We start from the raw sequence: 24,927 nt of genomic DNA on the forward strand, positions 1-24,927 counted from the left end.
TATGTCCTATAATATTTTTTCTTCTTTTTCTATTTGCTTTATTTAGGCTAAAATCTATTTATTTTGGCTAGTGTCAGCCCTATTAAGCAATTTTTTTTTCAATTGTCAACAGAACAAACCATCGTTATATAATGATTTGTCTAATTACACTGACCTACCAATCTATAATTAACTTAGTTAAGCTTAGGATTTATGCCTTTTATGGAAGCCTGTTGCACATTTTCTGACATTTCAGTTCAAATCAGAATGAGTTATTTTCTGTTCCTGTTAAAATGATTAAGTAGTTACAACAACCGCAACAATCTTTTAAAAAGAACGACTCACAAAGTGAAATTTTGAATTCTTACCTGATAAGACTGAAAATACAATAAATGAAAAACTTCACTTCATATAGTCTAATTTTCTTGGAAAATATCTTGCTTTTTTGAAACTACTTTTGTTTGTTAAAATTTGTATCTTTATTTTAATGTGTTTTTTGCTGGCCAGTTATCTAAAAAATAAACAAAATATTTTAGGTGACGTGACATTTTTCAGTTATATAGGAATTAATAATATAGTCTTATCATTCGATTTTTTTAGCTGATGAAAGGTTTAGTCATTGCAAATTATCTGTTCAGGGCTAAACTGGTGAGCCAATTAATCTGCAGTGCTCATCATTATCTTGTCATGGCTTTTTTGAGGGACTTGCAATATTCTAGAAACTGTAGATTTTGGAATGACTAGCTTCTCTTGTTGTGGTTGAAAGGGTCTCCTTTTGCCCTTGATCTGGTCAACTTGCTGTCAAAGGGTTTCAGTCTCTGTCAAAGTCAGAGGAAACCGGAAAGTTTGGTTGCCAGTAAAATATAGCTTGCCAGATAATTAAGGTTGTCAGATTAACACCAATAACTTGGAGGAATCTGAAAGTCTTCTCTAATTTTGATCTTTTTTTTAATCTGATTTAACTTATTTACAGTATACTGCACTTTAGAATGCAACTACTAAAATAGCCTTAAAACTCTGCTCTTTGACTTCAAATATGTCTATACAGCAGTGATTTTGAAGTTGTAAATTGTTAGTTTGATCTCCACTGTATATTTTGAATAGGCCTACATTTGATTTTGACCATTTTAATGTGATTGGTCAAGCCCTGCATTTCCAGAGATTCGTTTGTAGAAAACCCTGGCTGATAATTACCAGCTGACAATTAGGAAGAGTTGTAGGTTCATTCCTCCCTAAATAGATCCTCTTTTCCCTTCCTCTTTCTGTCTTAAGTGTTTGATTGACTGTATGATGCTTTCGACATTCAATGATCGCCGTCTGTTCCACAGGAGCCGATGAACGAGCAAAACTTTGACACTTATGTGAGCACTTTGACAGATATGTACACTCACCAGGACCAGTATCAGAGCCCGGAGAACAAGGCCCTCCTGGAGAACATAAAGCAAGCTGTTCAAGGCATCCAAGTGTAGCTTTGCAGTTGGGGTAATGGGGGTCATGTGATAAGAATCGATAAGAAAGAAAAAAAGAAACCCATCGTGTAAAAAGTTCGGATAACTAGTATGATTTTTTTGCTGCTGTAATTTATTGTATTATTTGGCTTTCTTTATGATTCTGTTATGCTTTTGATGAACAAAAAAAAAATATGACATAACTTATTTGTTGCCTTGCTTTAAGATGAAGACTACCAATGGCAAATGTTTTGAGGAACATTCATGTTTTGTACATTTTTCATATGACCTGACATAATGTGATGTACTGTTTATAGCTGCTAATGTATGCACATTTTAGTGTATATGTATTTATTAATTGTAAACAAAAACCATCCATTATTTTAAATCTAAAGAGGTGCAGAGGGGATACGCCGAGGGAATGTAAGCTTTGAGCTTCTCTTTACAGAACTATTGGGAACTAATGTGATGTGCAGGCTGTTCGATGGGTGTACAGTGGTACATTTTTGTGGTTCGATTTTGGGTACATTTTGTAACGATATTGAGAAACATTGTCTTTTGGTTCCAAAATCATATTTATAGTGGTCAGTGTGGGCACTCTAATGCAGTACGTGTAACGTTTCATTTGAGCTCGTTTGTTGAGTTGTTTTTTTCCCTCTCTTTTTTTGTTTTACTTGTTTTAATTCCCAAAATAGATGGAAAATAGAACAAAAACAAATGTATTGTGAATGCAAACATCATGACACGGAAACTCACTGGTGTGTAAATCCCAAGAAATATTTCACCAATCCATACATCTCGAAATGTAACGCCCGGCTGGTCGAGGCCAACAGAAAAAAAAAATTTCAAGGAGACAATCCAACATTAATTCTTAATTTAATGAACGTAAAATGTTAGTGGTAGTATGATAGAATATCAGCAATATATGATAACGAATCAATCATTTATTTAGATATGGGATGCAAAAGTTTGGGTATATGCAATTTCTTATTCTTACCATAGTAGAAAGCTGATGAATCTTTTTACTAAATGTAAAGTATTAAGTTTTATATAAATCTTTTAATACAGTCATGTTTTAGGGTTTAAACATGGGTGATCAAGTCCAAAAGGATGAATGCATTATGGTTTACCATTTCTCATGTTCGATTTTGCACAGGGACACCTTTGTTTCCATGTTTTGGTGTTTTTATTTGTTTCAGGAGACCAAGGAGGTGCCCAGACGTTTGAATTGTGGGACGTTTTTCTTTCTTTCTTTCTCTGAAGGAAGTGAATCTGTTCGTTTATCAGTGTGCTGGATATACAGGGTTAACGTCACCATCCATACGTCATTGTGTCATAGTAATGGAGCACTTGTCTTGTAGATTTTGTCCAAAAAAAAAAGAGAAAAGAAATCATGTAGAGATTCATCTGGTCATGAGTGCACAACAAAAACGACTATATCAGCAATGCAAACCCAACTCCAATCAGTATTAAAAGAGATGGTAACCTGCGATTCACGTTCATTGCTTATTTTTTACCTTTATGAGAAATCAGCGGCACTTTAAGCTCGTGGAAATTGAAGCAGGATGCATTTTTGATAATTAAACGATGAAACGGCGTGGCACGGGTCTAGATTACAGTTTCTGTCGATGAGAGGACCTGCTCATATTACTCCATATTATCTTGACGACATGTACAGTAATGGTCTGGGGACCCCGCGTTCATCTTCATTCAGCGGAAGCTCAAAGCATCAAGCTAAGTCAGACATAGGGATGATTTTTTTCAGTGGTGTAGCCTATTTATCGAGCATGAGTCTGTCGCAGTGATTTTTAGCGTGAAATGACTCTGGTTGATGCTGATGCTCAACGCGAGGCTTTGTTTCCGAAATCTATTATTTTGTATAATTAAGGCTAGCATGAGAGGACTTGGAATTGGTGCTAGTCACTCTTATTTATGGTTCTGTAATACCCAGACATCTCCTCCCCGACCACATTTCTCTCTCTCTCTCTCTCTCTCTCTCTCCAAAAGCTTTGTGTATGCAGCTTATTTCCAAGATAGTAACGCTTTTAACACACTGATAGCAAAATACAATATCCTCTCATCCACTATCATAACTGATTTGACAGGAAAAGGGATTTTAAGCACAATTCCGCTGCTCATTTTCAGTTGGCACACATTGTACTATCTACTTCAAAAGGTTATCTGTGACTATTTAAATAGAAAACTCTATCAATGGTGTCACATGCTTGAATGCAGAATACTTTTCTTATTAATAATTGTGAACTCATCAGGTTACAAGTTTCCATTTCAAATGGATTTTAATTAACCATTTTAAACCAGGATTTTTCTATTTAAAAAAAAAAGAAAGAAAAGAAGCATAGCTTTCTTAATGTCTCTTGCTCTCTTCCTCTATCCAGCTCTTTAGCTATATCTTTTTTCTCTCTCAGTTTGTTTTTCAACCACATGGCATGATTTCCGTTGGTATGATACTTTTTTTGCTCTAAGTGTTTAAGATCACAAGTTGCAGTGATATTTCATTTTGAAATTGTGAACTTTGTACAATTTTTATCATGCTGGTGTTGACATCTCTTACTCAATAAAACTTGTGTTGCCACATTGCATGTCCCTTTTATTTAACATAATGAGTTTTCGCATCAAGGAGGTCAAAGAATCTAGCTGCTATAGCATTCATTGCAGTAGCTGAACTACCGCAGGACCCATGAAGAACAGAACTCAGCTTGGGTGCTGCCATCTTTGCTTGTGGACCTTCATTTGCCATGTGACTGATCATGTTTCAGGAGCTGCAGGAAATACCTCTCCATCTCATTTTAAATAGCCTTGCAGAAATGAGTTGTTTTTGGCAAGATTTCTAATATAAGCTAATGAAATACTTGGGATTTAGGCTGTATGTTGCTTGTAAATGTGTATATTTAATACCTTTTACATATAATTTTTAATGACAAAAGCCATTATAATATACCAATCAGGTATCTATAATAAAATATCATTTAGAAATGTCTATTTATATAGCTCATATATAATGTAAGATCTTGTTTGTTGTAGATGATTATTTTCTTTAGCAGAGGAATAAAGAATCCTTCTTTTTGCCTGAAACTGTGGTTTAATGCAACCCTAACCCTAAGAGTCATACACAGTTGAAGTCAGAAATATCAGCCCCCCCTTTAAACTTTTTTTTTTCTATATTTCCCAAAAGATGTTTAACAGAGCAGGTAAATTTTCACAGTATGTCTGATAATATTTTGTCTTCTGGAGAAAGTCTTATTTGCTTTGTTTTGGCTAGAATAAAAGCAGTTATCATTTTTTTAAAACATCATTTTAAGGTCAAAAAGGTTATTTGCCCTTTTAAGCTATTTTTTCCGATAGTCTACAGAACAAACCATCCTTATAATATAACTTGCCTAATTACCCTAACTTGCCTAATTAACCTAGTTAACCCTTTTGAAAAATATCTAGCTAAATATTATTTACTGTCATCATGGCAAAAATAAAAATAAATCAGTTATTACAAATAAGTTATTAAAACTATTATGTTTAGAAATGTGTTGGAAAAAATCTGCTCTCCATTAAACAAAAATTGGGGGAAAAATAAACAGGGAGGCTAATAATTCTGACTTCAACTGTACAGGCAAAACAAAATATCTGTCTACTGATGAAGTTTTAATAATTAAAATAATTGATCTGTGCAGGAAAAAACAGAACAATGCAGTGTTATTCATTTACCTTTAATCCACAGGCATGTCAAACAGGCACGTGCACACATAGGGCTCAACCTGTGCAGTGCACATGCCCTTTTTAGTCTTGGATAGAAGGTGCGCTTCCAAAATGATCAAAAGCGCCCCCGCGACGCGGCACACATTCGGTCCCGCCCTTCAGTAGGCGCGCGACAACACAGCTGATCAGTACGCGCGCGATAATACCGCTCTTCAGTACGCGCGCGATAACACCGCTCTTCTTCAATTCGGGATATGCACTAGTATCATTTTGATGGAATAACATTTACATTCTTGAACTCATCAATTGTTCTGCTTAATGTAGGCTACTACTTTGTTAATTTTCTGTACATCTTTGATTGGAAGTACTGCTAGCCAATGCCATTAACTTGCATTATATCATCAACTAATGAAAAATTCTCACCTGTATCATTTAAGACTTGAAAGTGAGTAATTAAAAAAAAATCCCTTGTTTATCTGCTGACTTTTTGACTAAGTGACATTTAAAGAGATAATTCACTCAAAAATAAAGATTCTGCCATTATTTAGGCTACTTACCCTTCACTTGTCACAAACCTGAGTTTCTTCTGTTGAACACAAAATAATATAATTTTGAAAAATGTTGGCAACTGCTAGCCATTGAATACCATAGTATTTGTTTTGTTTTTTCCTACCATGGATGACAGCTTATCAGTTTCCAACATTCTTCAAAATGTATTTTTTGTTTAACAGAAAAACCTAAACTCACACAGGCTTGGAACCACTGGGGGATAAGTAGCCTAAATGATGACAGAATTTTCAGTTTTGTCCCCTTAAGGCCAGCTAACTACACTGTTAAAAAAAAAAAAAAAAAAAAAAGGTGACTTAACTTAAAATTTTAAGGCAACTTCGGGACATTTTTTAGCTGACTCAATTTTCAACCCAATTACTTCACTTGACTCGATTTAAGCTGCGTAAACTTAAAAATGTCCTTAGATATAAATGTTTGTTGCCTTAGAATTTTAAGTTGAGTCAACTTTTTTACAGTGTACTAGCCATTGTTGTGTCTACCTGGAGTGGATGTGTAAACCTACTACAATCATATTTCATTTATAAATATTAGTTATCTTCTTAATATTCATGAGCTGCAGGCGAGATCCAGTCAAATTAGGTCTATAGAATTAAAAATCAGCACAATCTGGCTGGGTCAATGTGTTTTTCAAAACGGACTGAAGCTGTCAAATCCAAGCATACTAACCTTAAATCTCTGATTGTTGGTGCGTTATATGAATCAACATGTGAAGTCGCTAATAGCCGCCAGGGCGCGCAGTTTTCAGCATGTAGTCACATGACACAAATTGAAGATGTCTGCGACGGAGGAGGACACGGAACTCAGAGATCTACTGATCCAAAACTTGGAAAACAGCGGTGTTTTGAATAAAATCAAGGTATTTCCCCTGCTTATTTCGAGACCCTTTTGAAATTTTGTAGACAACAGAATTACCTCTGTCTCATACGGGATATATTTTGTTTTCCAAGCACAACGGTTAACGTTATTAGCATAGCATAGTGATGCTAAAGTTGTTATGGGCAACAACTGGACAACAGAAGACCCTAGTGTGACAACATTGCGTTATGACAGTTATGTAACCGGTTTTTTACTCATTCATACTAATAAAGATGAAATTTCACAGTGTCACTGTTTATTCCTGCTGTGTTATTATTATACTAAATATCAACCAGCAAATCTGCCTAAGTAAATGTCGAATAAACTTGTTTTGCAAACTGACTGGGCTATAAAGGAAGTTATTTAATGTTATCAAGCCACACATAGTCTGTTTCAATTTGATATAAATCTGATTTCATTGACATTATCTGGTGCTATAATTTTGAGGTGAAATGTTCCACATGCTTATTTATAATACTGTTAGAAATCGGTGTGAATGTTGGACATATGGAGTTAGAGGCTTATTTGGCTTTACAGGCAGAGCTACGTGCAGCTGTTTTTCTTGCCTTGGAGGAGCAGGACAAAGTTGAGGTAATTATAAGAAGTTTATGTTATGCTATTGCTAACTGAGTACTACTAATTTGAGGTAAAGTTGGTTTTATGTTCGCACATTCATTCAGTGACAACTTATGACACAGTCCCTTTATTTTTTACCACGCTACTTTGAATATTTAGTCTAGGACTGCATTGCAGTATTTTATTTTTTCTTCAATAAATATTGCTATATGAATACAGATTTCCAAGATGGTTTTAATAGCATGATTTGACGGTTTTCTGGCTAGTCTAACACTATTCAGGTATAGAAATTGAATAATCACAATACAAAAAGGCTTTTCTTTCTATGCTTTATCTGTTTTCTATATTAAAAAAAAAAATTCTTAGATCAAGTAAAATTGTATTTATTTTTAACTTCAGAATAGATCAGTCAAAATTATGAGTTTTTCATTAAAACAAGCAAAATTATCTGCCAGTGAAGAAAGTAGATCAATCTTGTTTTCACTTTGAAATGTAGATATTTGTAGAAACGAGACAAATATTGTAAGTTAGAACAACTTTTTTTTTTGCATAAATAATATAAATTCAGTATAAACAGTAGTTACAGTTGCAATCATAATTATCAGTCCCCCTTTGAATTTTTTTCTTTTTTTAAATATTTCCCAAATGATGTTTAACAGAGCAAGGACATTTTCACAGTATGTCTGATAGTATTTTATTTTTTTCTGGAAAAAGTCTTATTTGTTTTATTTTAGCTAAAATAAAAGCAGTTATGATTAAAAAAAAAAAAACATTTTAAGGTCAATATTATTAGTCCCTTTAAGCTATATTTTTTACCTAATTAACCTAGTTAAGCCTTTAAATGTTACTTTAAGCAGTATAAAAGTGTCTTAAAAAATGTCTAGTCAAATATTATTTACTGTCATCATGACAGATAAAAAAATCAGTTATTAGAAATGCGTCATTAAAACTATTATGTTTAGAAATGTGTTGAAAAATTTGCTCTGTTAAACAAAAATGGGGGGGGGGGGGATAAACGGGGGGTAATAATTCAGGGGGTTTAATAATTCTGACTACAACTGTAAATTCACAGAAAATACAATTCTATTATGGCTATGTACGTACGTACGTGTGTGTGTGTGTGTGTGTGTGTGTGTACTTCAGGATTCAGTGTGTCATTTAGATTTGTGTTCTTTTGAATAGAATAAAACCCCTCTTGTGAATGAAAACTTGAAAAAGTCCCTCAACACAAAGGATGGTGAGTATGGATTCCTTTCATGTTTTCTCTCTTGTTTTAATGTGGTTGATGTTGGAAAAATCTACACAATTAAAATAACATTTTCAAAGATTAGGCATTGTGAACTTGCTGACGTTGTACATTCCTGCTGAGAAAACGGAGCATCATACAGTAAAAAACTGAAAACAAAAAACTTTTCTTGTGCAGGAAAACGTGTCTCTGTTATGAGACATGAAAGAAAAAGGTCTTAAATCTCAAATGTCTCAAAATGTCAAGCATGTTTGGTTTTCTGTAACTGCATGGAATTATAGTTATAAAGCTAAATAGATGAAAATTAATACAGGAGGCTTCATCAAACATATCAATGTGAAATAATGAAATCTTATTTGCAAAAGCAATCTAATTAGCAGTTTTGCAACTAAAGTTGGCAACACATTAACTGTATACTGCAGTAAAATATAGCATATTGAATATGAGTCAAAGAACCATATTTGTATATTTGATTATTAAAATTTGTCCAGAGGAGTTTTATTATTTCATATTTATTATGACTATTAATGTTTACCATCATTTAGAGAAGAATCAGTCTAACATGTCTTTCAGTGTAAAACTAGTTTATATATAAAAAAAACATTATCAGTCATATTTAGATGAAGAGTCATTGGACGACATGTTAATTAGGGCTATGCAATTTATCGAAAAATAATCGAAATCGACATTCACAACCTATAATCGCTAATTTTTCCAGGTCAATTTTTTCAATTACTTTCCTTACTGCGTGTGGAGTCACGTGACCCCGCTCTGTTAAGGCTGTTTTATACTTCTGCAGCCACTTCTGATCTCTGGTCAAGTAGGATGATGGATCCATTCTTGAGCCTTACTTTTCCCTACAATGATGAGGATTGGAAGCTGCGCCAGAGATGACTTAAGACGGCATATTTTCCACTACATCAAAGTTATTATTTACATTAAAATATTTGTTTACAGAAGATGCTGGAAATGCACTGTTTAAAATATTATTTACAGTATATGCTAGAGTTATTTTATTTAGAAGAGATGCTGCTGATTTTCTACTTTTAACATGAAAAACATTGAAGATTATTTATTTTTCTTTCCAAAAGTATGTTATTTATTTTCACTTTTTTGAAGATGTTAATAGATTGTTTTAAGCGTTGCAGTGCAGCCCTAAAATATAAATTAATTGTAATTTAAAATTTATAAATAGTTTTCCTAAATGAAAAATATAATGACATTTATTATGATAACTTACACTTTTATTTATTTTAATAATAAATAATCTCTGACCAAAAGCACTAAAAGGCATATAAGCCAAACAGAAAGAAAGCAGAACAATAAAAAAACTGCAAAAACACCACAATAAAAAAATGAACAATAAAATTTTATGATTAAATTGACAAAAATTTAAACAAGGTGTATAAAAATAAGTAACAGAACAAATATGCTTTTTTTACATAAATGTATCTATTGAACTGAATGACAGTGAACTTCACCCATATTTTTTGAATATTTTATTTTATGTTATATATTTTTATCAGAAAAGTCATTTGAAACATGTTTAGTGTTAATGGATGTGCGATTACTTTTGTGAATTTACTTAAATTTGAGAAGTACTTAGATTCATAGGTCAGGGAATGAGTTTCACATTTCCTAAGCAATGAGAAAACAGACAAAAAAGAATATGCATCTAATGATTTCCTTATCTAAAGGCAAGATCTTACAAGATATGGACTTTTAAATGTTTTTTTTTTGTAATGATTTATTTTGCTTGCATTTAATGAATTCTTGCATTTCTTGATCTTCTTCCAGGGCGTTTGGTAGCAGGTCTTATTACTGACTTTCTCCAAGTCTTCAATTTAGACTTCACCCTTGCTGTGTTTCAACCTGAGATTAGCACGGTACGTCAGTGTTAAATATCATGCTGTAATGCATACGTAGTAAGGTTTGAAGTTGTCACTCAGGATTGCGTGTGTGTTTAGCTATATTTGTCTGATTGATTGATTTGAATATGATATACTGCATCCTCTGTGACCTCAATCTTAACCAATGTATCGTACTATGTGTTTTTCAGCTGAATGGACTTGACAGTCGTGAAGTGCTATCTAAAGAGCTTGGCATCTCGGAATCGGAGGTCAATAAAAACTCCCCTCTCCTGCTAGAGCTGGTGAAAAGGGGACGACACAGGGAAAAGACCTCCATTTTCACAGAGGTGACCTTTAATGAGCTGCATTTCAGCCAGTCAGATCAGTCCCCTGCCTTTTTGGGGGTTTATGCAGGAAATTCCTAAAAATGCTCGAATTATAAGGTTTTAAAAGTGCAAAAGTTGAAAAATATTTTGATTAAAGTGCTTTAAACGGCTTGAAAGTAATTGTGTTGTTTTCATTATAATTGACGTGCACATGTGACTTGTTTGATCTGCCTGTGATCTTCCTGCCTTTAATAATGCAGTGGCAGAAGACAAAATGAGAGGAAAATGTTTCATGAGCAAAAAATGCATGAAATTACATTTAAATACGAATTTAAGATTAAAATGACACATTTAGGAAAATAAATGACAGTAAGTGCCATGCTTTGGGCTCATATGCAGTCAAAGTTTTCCCAATTCGTTTGTAAAGTGGCTCTGTGCAGGACTGGATGACAGAAAAGAAAGGGAGTTTCTGATGGTTTCGCTCACCTAAATCTGTTTGCATGATTTGGTTAATATCATCGTATCCAAATACTTTATACATACTATTTCAAAACTCCTCCATCATTTATTGTTTTTAGAAAATAAATAAATAATCTTTTTTTCAGGTAGACCCTTGTAAATTTAAAGTTCAAAATGGCTTAAAACATTTTAATTTGTTTATATTATACTCTATATACCTAAATTGTTAAAACTTGTTTGTTTTAAACTGGTTTATTTATTTAATGTTTTTTTATTATATCTGATATTTGTATATCTTTAAATGATTTCAATGTAGCGTAGGCTATTTTATCTAGATCTATTAAACTGTGTTGAGCCTACAAAAGTGGATATGTAATTTGTAAAGATTTATGTCTTTCTAAAGTGTTCATAGGTGAATACAAATATGATTGTATTTATTATCTCCAAATTAAAAAAAGAAAGAAAGAAACCCAGTCACTCGCACATCTTTTGCCCGGTCTTTCACACACATACCGTATACATGCATCTAAACGTGCACATTTCGTGCACAAACACACCTTTTAAATGTGACAAAAACTCTAGACAATTGAAAATTACTGGCTGCTCTCTCTTTAATGTGGTGTAAAAACTATTATGCGCTATTGAAACATCAATTGTGGATATTGTGTGAAGCACAAAAATGTTTTTTTTTTTCAATGAAAAGGTGGCCTTTGCTGCTTCAGCACTGTGCATAAAGAAATGCGCCTTCTCACTGGCCATATCTGTATACTTGCGGTGGAAGCCGGATTGAAACACACCTTTTACCCACAGCACATAAATGGTTAACTATATGCAACAAACAAAACTTTATTTTTACACAATTTTTATTTATTAAGGATCTGTTTTAAACCTTTTCTTTTTGATGGGTAAAAGTAAAAAAAAAAAAAGGCTGTTGAAATGAATAAATAAAATAAAATCTAACATATAGCATTTTATAAAATGTGATGAAGTTATGTATACTGTATGTATGAAAATATGTAATTTCCATTACTTCTTAAAGTTCTTGAAATGTTCTCAAGTTTGACTTTGTAAAAAAGTGAAGACCCCCTGTGTTTTGATTGAGTGACTTTCTCTTTCTTTGTTGTTTCACAGGGGGATCGGGTGGCTGATAGAACTTTTCCCAAGGTAATTTACCCCGAGTGGCTGGCTCAGGTTCAGTCCATCTGTTATCGATCTAGATCTCTCAGTAACCTGTTTTTTTGTGCACCCACACGTACAGTAAGCACAGGTAGGGTTTATGCACTCTCAGGAGCAGATCAGCTCACACGCTAGTAATTGTGCGTACCGAATTATTTCACATGTGGTTACAGAATAAGATCTTGGCTTGATTCATATCACAGTTTTACCCACACATCACAAACCCCAGGCAAATTATTCAGGTCAGACAAGGGAAGCATGATGTAAATGAACATCTTTAAAGTTGTGCAGCAAAAAAAGGTTTCCTGTTAAATGCTTGCAAAACAAGCTTGTCCTAGTTCTTGACATTTTGTCTTGTTTTGCGGGCTTCTTACGTGCATTTTTTTTAATCAAGCGTTGCATGACTTCAGTTTATTAGCTGATACTTCAGATGCTCTAGTAAAATGGTTTTATGTTGTGATTTTTTGCTATGTATTGAAGTGATCAATGTGACCACCTAAATCCTGTTTTATGTGACAAGTTTATCATAAAATAATACATTTAAATGTATATGTTCAAATGATTAAGGTTTATTCAAATGTATTTCATTATAATATTTAAAACAGATCAGTTAGATTTTTCTACAGTGATAATTTTAATATTTTGGCTTGTGTTTAGGAGTTGTTGCCTCGTCAGATTGCTGAAGCCCGCAAGAAATTTGATAGTCATGACAAGGTAACTATTTGTTTACTTATTTATATTTACTTTATTATTCATACAGTGTATCATATACAGCACAGGTGTCAAATCCAGTTTCTAGAGGGCCGCAGACCTGCACAGTTTAGTTCCAACCATACTTCAACACACTTAAACTGCAGTCACACTGGACTTTTCTCCCCAGAAACTTCCATTCATACGCACGTGAATGTGTCAGACCGGAAACGCAGGTTCGTGTGTCAAGTTTCGCAGATTGCAGCATTGTAAAGTTCAAGCTTGGTGAACTCTGACTTGTTTAATCCCGCATCTTTTCGCAGCACAGTACGACAGAATTTTGCAAGCTCAAACTCTAGTGTGACCGCAGCTTTACCTGTTGGTTTCAAACAAGCTTTAAAGGTGCAGTAGGTGATTGTCTTCAGAAACATTTGTTGTTGTGCTGGTTGAAAGTCTCTTCACATTCCAATAGTAATTATTAAAGTAAATGATCTAAATGTATTTATATGTATTTTTATATTTTGGTTAAGGCATAAAACAAAAAAAATGTTCATCCAATTAAATGGAGTCGGGCCGATATCTCCCATAATTCTGATAAGTAGGTCAAACTGTCTGTCAGCAAATGCAGGTTTGAACAACTGCGCAGCTGTTGCACGCAGCTCCACCGACTCTCCCTATGTTGTTTACCATAAAACTCTAAATATTCGCTCTGAAATAGCATATCAGTTTGGCTTAGTAATAAGTGTAATTCCTGCACGCCACCGGACAAGGCAAGCATTAGTCGCTTTTTACACATGAAAGAGGGTTCTTTTGCTTTCGTCTTTAAGGTGCGCGTGCTCCTGTTACAGGAGGCGTGCCTCTGGACGGCAGGGGAGGGACTGTGATTCAGAGATTTATGCTAAGCTGTTAGCATTGTGGAAGATCACCTACTGCACTTTTATGGATTCAATTAGTTTTATCAGGTATGTTTAATTAGTGTTAAAGCCGGGAACTGGATTTGACACCTGTGATATACAGTATTGTGTTTGTATCAAAATTAATTCATACACACACTTGGCATGGGTTGATAACCGTTTTTTAGATATACCACGGTTAGGAAAAGTCAAGGTTTTAAAACCACCAACATTTTCTGTTATACTATTCCTGTGGTATATGTTATATTACATTTTTTAGGACAACAGTATCTCTAGCAAAAAAGATATCCAAAGATGCCATTTTAAATTGTAAAGAAATCTGTGTTTTTGAAAATAATGAAGACTGCAGAAGTCCATGATTCATTAGAATTATTTAGACTAACACGTTTACTGCTAAATGTTTCTTAAAATAAAAGATATTGTGTTTGAAGGGGAAAAAAATGTTAGTATTTTACCCAGACATTTAAACAGGATATATTTTAGAGCAGTAATCACAATATTATGAAACCAGGATATTTATATCCAAGGTTATCATACCGTCAGAATCATGTACTGGCCCATGCCTGACAACACACACACATACATATACAGAGTTGAAGGTAAAATTAGCCCTCCCTCTAATTTAGTTAGCTTTAGTTTAGTTCGTTAGTTATTTAATTAGCCCAGAATTTTAATTATTTTTCTAATATTTCGCAAGTGTCATTTAATGGTGAGAAAATATTTTTTCAACACGTTTAAACATGAGTTTGAAATTGCTAATTTATTTTGTTTTAAACATCATGATCATACAGAATTTTTAATTTTATTTTTATAATAGCATTTATTTTAGGTTATTTTGCAAGATATAAGTGCAATTCAAAGGCAAATCATTGGACAACAGTGGTTAGTTCTGTAGCCAATAAAAATATTTATTTCTTAATTTCTTAATAATATCGACCCTAAAAAGTATTGAAGGGTTTTTTAAAACAGTATCCTAGGCAAACTAAAAGAAGCAAGACTTTTTGACAAAACAAGGTACATTACATTGCATGTATTCAGGGGATTTCATTAAACACGAGCTAGCAGTAGACAGTAACAAATGAACATAATAAAGTTTGAATAAGAACAATAAATTACATTCATATAAATCAAATCAAATAAAAGATACCCCACCCCGAATTTTTTTTTCTTTTTTAAATATTTCCTTAATGATGTTTAACAGAACAAGGAAATTTCACAGTATTTCCTATTATGTTTTTCTTCTGGAGAAAATCTTATTTGTTTTATTTTGGCTAGAATAAAAGCAGTTTTAAATAAATAATAATAAAAAAAACATTTTAGCATCAAAATTATTAGTCTTTTTTGATAGTCTACCGAACAAACCATCTTCATACAATAACTTGTCTAATTACTCTAACCTGCCTAGTTAACCTAATTATCCTAGTTAAGCCTTTAAATGTCACTTTAAGCTGTTTAGAAGTGTCTTGAAAAATATCTAGTCAAATAATATTCATTCAAGGTTTTCTCATCATGGCAAAGATAAAATAATTCAGTTATTAAAAATAAGTTATTAAACTATTATGTTTAGAAATGTGTTAAATCTGTTCTCTGTTAAACAGAAATTGCGAAAAATAAATGGGGGGTAATAATTATTTTAATATATTATTAAAATAATATTATAAAATTTGATTACAGTTGAAGTCAGAATTATTAGCCCCCCCAAATTATGAGCCCCCTGTTTATTTTTTTTCCAATTTCTATTTAATGGAGTTTTTTTTTTCAACACATTTCCCAGCATAAGAGTTTTGATAGCAAATTTTTTAATAACTGATTTATTTTATCTTTGCCATGATGACAGTACATTGTATTTTACTAGATATTTTTCAAGTTACTAGTATTGAGTTTAAAGTGACATTTAACTAGGCAAGGGTAATTAGGGTTTGGCTAATTAGGCAAGTCCTTGTATAAAAGTAATATGTTTCGTATAGAACATGGAAAAAAAAAAAGGAAAATTATTGCCTAAATAAATAAAACAAATAAGACTTTCTCCAGAAGAAAAAACATATAGGAAATACTGTGGAAATTACCTTGCTCTGCTAAACATCATTTGGGATATAACCAAAGAACTAAAAATTCATAGGAAGGCTAATAATTTTGACTTCAACTCATGTATGTGTGTGTGTGCGTGCATGTATTTATATGGGAATTATAAATAAATGTATGTTTTTTTTTCTTCTTTTTTTTCATGTATGTGTGTGTGTGCGTGCATGTATTTATATGGGTATTATAAATAAATGTATGTTTTTTTTTTGTTCTTTTTTTTTTTTGACAGAACCGAAGTGGTGAGATCAACAGAGATGCGGTCATTGGAATTTTTGCAGATCTTTTCCCCCAGTTCAGCAGGTTTGTTTCAGCATTACAAACTTTGAATGCCATGAACTCTAGGAAATGGCTGACAGTTCTGAAACCCTCATTTATGTAATGACTGAAAATGTACATCTTCCCACATTTTTGGTTTTCTGTTTTGCAATCGCTGGTTGAGCTTCTTGTCATTGTTGCGGTCATGCCATTTCTTAATTAAGAATTGGGGACAGAAATTGTTTATTTATAAAAACCAGAATAAAGGTCTTACGCGGCAAAGATCATTTTGAAAGATCAAGTGATATAATGTGATGTAGGTTTTGCAGTTGTAGTTCAATGACTGCTATTTTTCTCTTTGTTTCTGTCAAAATAAAAAGAAACATGCTGGACTGTTATGTCACAGAGGAACTCCGAGCCAAAGGCAAGGACACAAGCAGTAGTAAGTATATTTAGCAATCATTTGATTGTGTCAGATAGTCTTATAAGTCACTGATAAATAAAGTGAAAATAAATTACCACACTTGCTGATAAGATTTTCCACTTTTTCTGTTCCCAAACATAGCTATAGACTTTCAGGACTTTTTGGGAATGTATAAATGTTTCTTCATACAGTGTCGAAGTGTGGTGAGCAACCTATACATTTTATTTTTTACCAATAAATTTTTTTTATGCAGGTCCAGAATGTGTAATGAGTTTTTTTAATGTCATTTATAGGTTACGAGTGACAATAGTGATGCACTTTACTCCTCGAGTAAAACAACTGAAGATAAAATCATTTTGTCTTCCGCTAGCAAGGTAAACTTGACTTCCTGTCCTGCTTTGTGTTATCTATTACTTACACACTTTCCTCTCACCCTCTGACTAAATTATAATCTCTGATCTTTGTTATATTTCAAATATGAGTTACTTTTTGTCATCATGAAATTGTCTTTCACCTAACAGTATTTTAAAATGCAAAACAAAACCAAACTGCAAGACCACAAAGCCACAGCTGTTTATTTATTTATTTTTTTGAGGATGTATTTGTGCAAAATGTGTTGTTATCAATAGTTTTTCATTCTTTTTTAATTTGATTTTTTTTTTTTCAGCTTTTTAAGTTTAACCCCAGAACATTATTCGTTTTGAGTGTAGAAGATGTATGGTGTAGTAAAAGTTAGCTGTGTGTAATCTGTTGGCATATCTTTGAATCATTGTCAAGATGGTGGGTGATTATACAACTGTAATTTCATGCAATCATTGTAGTTTTTGACTCACAAAAGGAAAAAGGGGTTTTACCAGATTTCATGCACACAGTGAAATGCCAATATAAATCTTCTCAGGTTTCTCTGAATTATACATCATATCCTTTATGCTACATTTCTTTCCCACATACAGTACATTTGCGATTAACTGTATGAAGAGAGAATAGCTATAGACCAGGAGTGCTCAAAAACTAAATATTATTGTGAGCGGTGGGCCGAAGGAAAATATACCAAACTATATTAAATTAAAGTTGCAATGGGTAATTGCCTAATTTATTTCATAATAATTATAAATAAATAAAAAACATTACTTTGAGTTGTATAACCTTATGCAGTATAATTTTTTATAATAAATTATTGCAATAAAACAAGATCACATTTATAACACAGTGGAGTTCAATGCTAAATACACTAGTCAAGCTGAATCTGCTTTTGCCCTTATTTACTCACCAAATTCTCTTTTTAAGCTAAATTGGATTTATTCAAACGATTTACTTTGAAACATTTACTATTAGTTAGCTTTTTTTATAGCTTAACAATAAAACACAAATTTAGATTACAGATAATTTGAAATGACAGTCAACCATCCCTCTCTTCTCAGATGGTATTATGGGCCAAATCAAAGCTTACCAAGGGCCAACTTTGGGCTGCGGGCCATAGTTTTTGCATCTCTGCTATAGACTAATGGGAATATTTAATAAAAAAAATTCCAAATTTCATATTTTTTGTTACATGATAATTATTGACACTTTAATTGCTTGGAAACATTTTCCAAAAAATGAAAAAAGGTAAACTAATAAATCAAAATTATTTATAAATAAATAAATATTTTAAATATTAATTAATTTTTTTAAATAATATTTTAAATTTAAAATATTTTAAATAATTGTGAAATATAAATATTTCACAATTATTTATAAAAAAATAAATAAAACCATGAATAATAAATACTGAAATTAAATATCTTGTAGCGCTTTGAGTTTAAGAAAAGCACATCATAAAATAACGTTTATTATTATTATTATTGATAAAGTCCAACAGATATTTTTCTCAATCGATGTGTTAATGGCAAACCAACAAAAAATGTATAGTGTATAAGGAAAAATTTACTTCTAATAGTTTCTCAGTAATCAGATCCCCTAGTTTTTCATGATTTGTTTGTGATTTAAATTTTTTTTTAAAAATTTTACCATATAAGGTACCCTAATTTGTTCGGTGTGCAATCTGACACAATCACAATGACACAAATTAAAAATTTAATAAAATGTAATAAATATAATAAAATTAAATAAAAATAAAGCTTCTTTATTTTGGTCCCTTGTCAAGACAAGATCTGAAATGGTAGGAATTAAGCTAAAGGAAAGTTGTATAACTCTTATCCACGATCTTGGGCTACGTTCACACTGCTGGCAAATGTGGCCCGAATCTGATTTTTTTGCCCATATGCGACTCAGGCAATGACAGTGTGAACAGCCCAAACCGCATGTAATCTGATCTTTTCAGGTCAGATCTGTGTCTAATTTAAAACTACATATGAAAGTGTCACAGATCTGACCTGAAAAGTTGTTTATTTGCAATGCAGTCGCAGTAGTTATGTTGGATTTTTTTGTGACTTTTACAAAATCTTTGCGCAACATGCGTCATCATTCTGTGCTGCAAACATCATCTAGTCCTCAGCAGCATAGTAGAATAGCATACATGGCAATTACTTTACCTCAGAAAGTTAGTTGTTCGCTTTGTAAAAGATTTTGTAGGCAAAACTGGTGTTTGTTTACGAATGAGACACAGGTTGATCGCGAAGCTGAAGAGCGTGTTGTGGATATGGGATCTGCGTCCAAAGGAGGAAGAACTTGAGAACTCCAGGAGAAAAAAGTGCAGGTGCTCGAGCAAAATTTAAAATTTTGCAAAAAATTACTGCAAATGGAGATAAAACATCTCCGCCTTCACAGTTCAGTCTGCAGCTGCTCAATAACCCTTGATGAGTTCACTACACCGGTGGTCAGAGCACCCCGTGTCGCGGTTGTCCTAAATCACAAGCAATCAGTGTTTTCAATCACAAGTAACTTATTTTAGATTTAAAATGGCGAAATACACACTAGTAGTAGCAGAACAACCCTTTACAGTTTATGAAATACACCATGGTTGTCTGTGAAAAGGGCAATAATCATATAAGCATGATCTGGCAACCTGCTTACTTCATACAGTATCACGTGTACATAATTAGACATTTTGTGCTATCCGTAATTGTACTTTTGCGCATGCGGGTCAGTTTAGGACCATGATTTGTTCATACTGCAAATCTGATATTAACCACATTTATAAGAGCAGTGTGAACAGCCATGCAAAATCAGATCTGAGAAAAAAAATCAGATTTGAGCACTAAGCCTCGCAGTGTGAACGTAACTTTACTTTCTCTCTCCCAGATCTCATTCCCTGGATCACCAGACATCATGTATCTCACACATAGGACATGCATTAGGGCGTCCTCACTGTAATACACATAAAACATGGATTGCCATAAAACGTGTCCATGGCAGGAATGTGTTTTCTCCCGGTAACTGCAATGAAAGTGTTAAGCGAAATCATTTATCGATTTGACGCACATCATAATACCAGCCAAACATGTAAAGCACAAATAATGTCTTTCAATCTGGTCACGTCCAGCGGCCGTCATCCTTGAACCAATCTCCATTATTGTAAGCTGCTTGCTTTTCTGTCTGTTCCCGTGCTCCCGTGTTTGTTAGATGTTTGCTCCTACTTTCTTTTGCAGTCTGAAGCGCGTCAAACTCACAAAAGCCCATTTCACACCACAGAATGCCCCCCTTGCCACCTTCTTGGTTGGTTTGTGTTCACACAGTCTTTTTTCCTTCTGGAGCACGGTACGCTTGCGTCATCGAGCTGCTGTTTTGTTTATGGCTGTTGCTAGGTGACAGTCACGAAAGCAAAGCACCAAAATGGAAAGACTTTCGCACATCCTGGTCAATTTGCTTTTACTGAATCTTTTAAATTCGGACATACAGAAAGCAACTCGCGTCCATCTGCAGCAAAAATATAAACATTCAGAAAATCACACAGTGTCTGCAGAAGCTGTTTTTAGAGGAGACAAGCAGACATCACTGTGTATCACTGTGTTTACCCTGGCTTAGTCCTGCTTTATGTTATGAAAACGATAGTTTGTTGTACAGTTGACGGTTCTTCCGTTATTTGGTACGATTGCATTCACATCAGAAGTGAACTGTACCAGAGTTCGCATGAACCGTACCTCAGACCACCTCTTTTAGGTGGACTCGGGTACAGTTCACGGGTGAAAGCATTCTAAGAATTTTGCAGAATTGTAAAAATGTGTGACTTTTTTTTTTGTTTGTTTAGGGATTCAGCGATTGCAGAATCGCGAAAAACTAGGGGTCTGAGTAATACAGTACTAATATTACACTGGTCATTGAAATTTCATGAAGTAGATAGAGACCTGTCACAATAATCAATATATTGACTTATCGCACAACAGATGGACATGACCTCAATCATTATTTTTAATGAAATATATATTGCCCATACAAAACCAATTCTAGACACATGTTAGTTGATCGTGAAACCTATCTCTCTGTTGGAGGTGTCATTGTCAGTATGGTTAAAAAACACTAGTGTTTATTATAAATTACAGTACTATATTTTCATTGTTGCCTAAAGAAAATCTGAAAATCTGTAACTTTTCTAGTTTTTTCTACCTTAAATTTTTTTGTTAACATTTATTATTAGTATTATTTATTTGTTTATGATATTTTTTCCTTTTCTAATTCCAGTGCCTAATTATTAAGGTGACCATAATTTAATTAAGTAATTGTAAGAACAAAAATATCACGTGTCATTTGGTAGTGTACTAGGTCTTTAATGGTCTTTAAATCACAATAATATTGTTTATTGCAACAAATTTCTGTGCTATTTATAATACCACAAAAAAAAAATAGACATCGTGACAGGCTCTAAGTAGATATTAGTCTATGTGTCATAGAAATATTTGCATGCTCTTTTTTTGCGTATAGTCATTTATTTCTGTATGAATTGCTACAACAGTTATTCCCCTTTTTTGTTTTGCATATGCGTTTGTTTGTTTTTCCACTCGTCCATGTTTGTGTTTGATTTAGTCAGGGTATTATGTCATTGTCGTAAAAAGGAAGCTGATGGCTGTATTCTGGTGCTCAGATACCCAGGTTTAAAGGATTTGTTAAGCACAGTTCAGCGCAGGAAGAGAAGGCTGACCCAAAGGTAAAGCACATGTGCGTCGATTCGGATACAGGAGCTTTTGATCAGCTCAACCATGTGGCTCAGAAATTAGTAATGTGTCTGTGTATATTCGGCTTTAAAATGGTGAAGGAATTATCACGTTCAAAATTAAGAGTTGTGCTTCTTCTTATACTGTTATCGCATGCTAGTCATCACGGTTCAGAACCAAATTACTGCTAGTCAAGATGGAGATAAAAGAATTATATTATGTCTAATGGTGCTAAATTAGCCCATGGTTGAATTGGAACCATCTTAGCACTTGATGTAGTACACTGGCTGTGGCAGAGCAGATTGAATCTAATGCACATTACAAATGAGATCAGTGGTTTTCACAAAGCTTTTAGTGCAAAGGCACTTACCGGGCATCATCCATTATTTTGAAAATATATCAACATGTCAATACTTACTAACAAGTTGCTTCTTATAACTTAATCAAATTCAGCATGTCATCTAACCACCTGCTCTCGGATGTGTACACTAATATTGAAACATATCATCTCAAGTAAAAAACCTTTTGTCCTGTAATTTTGTTTTGTTAGTTGGCTGAATGACGCAGCATTTTTCTCAGAATGTGGGCCGCTTTCAGAATGGTCATTTCAACAACCCACTGTTCTTGTAACTTAAGTCAGATGGTCGTTTCTTTTAATCGTTTAATCTTCTGCTGCAGGAAGTCCCAGACAAATGCAGTTTACTTGAGAAAGACATGTTTTAAAACCACTCGGGTTAAAAGGGCACTCACTTTTCTTTGTTTCTTTTTCATTTATTTATTTAAATTTTTTTTACATGTTGTCACTATACTCTTATTCACAACACTTAATTTAAAATAGGCTGCTGTTGGTTCCAACCTGATCACACCAGCAATAGCTTTCAGGGTTCCCACTGGTCATGGAATTTTTGAAGTATCATGGCATTTTAAAAGGTCTAATCCAGACATTAAAAGTCAGGGTATTTTATATATTTTGGTTCATGTCATGGAATATCAGGGATTTTTAGTTGTTATTTTAAATAACTTGAATTTATCATGACATGAACTTTCTATACTGTGTTTTTATCATGTATATCAGGGGTGTCAAACTTAGTTCCTGAAGGGCCGTAGCGCTACACAGTTCCAATCCTGCTTCAACACGCTTGCCTGAAGGTTTCAAACAAGCCTAAGGGACTCGATTAGTATGATTATGTGTGTTTTAACTATAGTTGTAATTAAAGCTGCGGTCACACAGGATCTTTATCTCCATAGACTTCCATTCACAAGTGAATGCGTAAGACCAGAAACGCAAGTTCGTGTGACAAGGTTCAGTTTGTTGCGTTGCAAAGTTCAAGTTTGTTGAACTATGACCTGCGAAATCGCACCACTTGACTGCATGAGACCAATGAAGGATCAAAACATGACCTCTCTGGACAGAAATTTAAAATTTGAACCGACTGCAAATGCTTTTTTAAATTTCTAATCATCTTGTTTAAACCCCTTCCCTTTTCACAGCGCTGTACGACAGTATTTCACATGCTCAAACTCTAGTGTGACCACAGCTTAAACTGTGCAGCCCTTTGACACCTGAGAGTTTGACACCTGTGATGTATATCATATTTTCATGGTTTGACTGTTGTTCACTACTATTTTATTCCTTGTTCACTTATCAACCAGAAATCAAATGCAGCCATCAGGCTGTACCAGTTAAAATACTGTCTGTAACTGATTTTCGTCTTTTAACCAAACCCACCAGTTTTTTGTGGAAGAAAAATCTGATTATTGTGACTAAAAATGTCTTTGCGGCAACCTTTTTTAATTTGCAGCAATATTTACAGCATTTCTTGTGTCGGTGAAGATACACTCAAATTCACACTTCTTCATTACTTTTTTGACTTCTTCAAGAACCATTGGTCTTTGTAATTTATATCAAGTAAACACTGAGAGAAACAAAGAAAGAAAGTACCCATATAAAGCCTACCACATCCTATTTGATGCATGAATTACGCTAAATATAAATTTAGCCTTTTTCAAATAGTCTTCGATAATATAAGGACGAGTATAAAGTAGGTTTACACCTAAAGAGAATCTCATCGGTATACTGTATCTGGTAACTCAAAAGAGTGTGTATTTGAATATAATGTTTAATTGAATATAATTTCAATTTAAACAATGCAGGTAGTGTAAAGCAATTTGAACAGTGTCATGGCAGGCCAAAATCTGCAGCTTAAAGTGGGAACCCTGAACTTAGCCACAGCACACAATGCTCAGCGTTCATGTTGATTTTATCAAGTTAAATGTGTCGCTTATTTGAGAATGTTGATTAAGTTGTGACTGCCACAGGCTGGAGACAGAAGACCTGGTGAATTGTTGGGGTCTCCGAAGATCAGAGGGTCTGTTCAAGTGTCTGAAGGGTCAGAGGAGGAATCAGGACTGGGTGATGGGAAAAACCTCCCCACCCCACTCAAACGAGCACTTGAATTTGGACTGGAAGATGAGGAAGAGGAAGGAGACTCGTTCTTCGATGATCCTCTTCCTAAACCGCAGAAAACCTATGGCTGGTAAGCATATCTTGCGAAGCAGACATGATTGGTCGTTCATGGCTTCTGCTGTGGGTTGTTCTATTTGACAGTGCCAGTGGTCATTTTAATTATAAGTTGGGGATTAAAAGCCTGTTATCACTGAGAATTCTAACAGTAATTATTATTATTAAAGTCTACACTAATTATATTAACATCCACACCAATGCACAAGAACATTTTTTATGATGAGTGCATTATAGTTAGGACTGCACGATATTGGAAAAATCTGACATAGCAAAAAAATTATATTTTTCTGCGATATATATACTTTGTCAAACTTGGAATGAATTTTTGGTCACACTTTATTTTAGGGTTCAGTTCTCACTCTTAGTAAACCATTTTGACTTTTGCCTCAATGAACTTCTAATTTGCTCCTTTTTAATGGTTATTAAGGTAGATTATGTATTGGGGTAGGATTAGGGATGTAAAATAAGATCATAAAAAACAAGTGCTTTACAAGTACCAATATCACAATAACATGCATGCTAATAAGCAACTAGTTAATAGTGATAATTAGTTCCTAAAGTGTTACCGAATGTATTTTGATTGGACTGGGAGGATTCTGTTGGGGAGTGAATCATGTATACCATGTAGTAAACAAACTACAAGCATAGATAAATCTAAAAGTATAAGCAGTGCATACTTTCTGGTTTTGTATATTTAAATGTAAAAATTACACTGCAATGTCATCTCAACGTTCCATATCTTTGCGATGTGA

General features: G+C 33.6%; 2 protein-coding genes across 28 annotated transcripts in view; both read left to right on the plus strand.

Moving 5' to 3' along the window:
- The window catches only part of myt1la (myelin transcription factor 1-like, a), a 130,706-nt gene extending 126,684 nt beyond the window's left edge, over positions 1–4,022 (plus strand). For 7 of the 8 annotated variants that reach the window (XM_005160722.5, XM_005160723.5, XM_009294757.4 and 4 more), the window contains one exon: positions 1,308–4,022. In XM_005160722.5, coding sequence (XP_005160779.1) covers positions 1,308–1,448 — 141 coding nt within the window. In that variant the 3' untranslated portion in view covers positions 1,449–4,022. The remainder of the gene's footprint in view (positions 1–1,307) is intronic. The other variant, NM_001044899.2, reaches the window with a different exon arrangement.
- A 2,440-nt stretch (positions 4,023–6,462) lies between these two features.
- The window catches only part of cep43 (centrosomal protein 43), a 31,174-nt gene continuing 12,709 nt past the window's right edge, over positions 6,463–24,927 (plus strand). For 10 of the 20 annotated variants that reach the window (XM_021468390.2, XM_021468391.2, XM_005160662.5 and 7 more), the window contains exons 1-13: positions 6,472–6,564; positions 7,101–7,154; positions 8,322–8,376; positions 10,183–10,271; positions 10,445–10,582; positions 12,152–12,184; positions 12,854–12,910; positions 16,112–16,182; positions 16,518–16,579; positions 16,703–16,764; positions 16,855–16,935; positions 21,582–21,644; positions 23,971–24,188. In XM_021468390.2, the coding sequence (XP_021324065.1) occupies positions 6,481–6,564; positions 7,101–7,154; positions 8,322–8,376; positions 10,183–10,271; positions 10,445–10,582; positions 12,152–12,184; positions 12,854–12,910; positions 16,112–16,182; positions 16,518–16,579; positions 16,703–16,764; positions 16,855–16,935; positions 21,582–21,644; positions 23,971–24,188 (1,067 nt within the window). In that variant the 5' untranslated portion in view covers positions 6,472–6,480. 20 annotated transcript variants of the gene reach the window in all.

This window comes from Danio rerio, chromosome 20 (genome assembly GCF_049306965.1).
Source record: "Danio rerio strain Tuebingen ecotype United States chromosome 20, GRCz12tu, whole genome shotgun sequence".
NCBI lineage: Eukaryota > Metazoa > Chordata > Actinopteri > Cypriniformes > Danionidae > Danio > Danio rerio.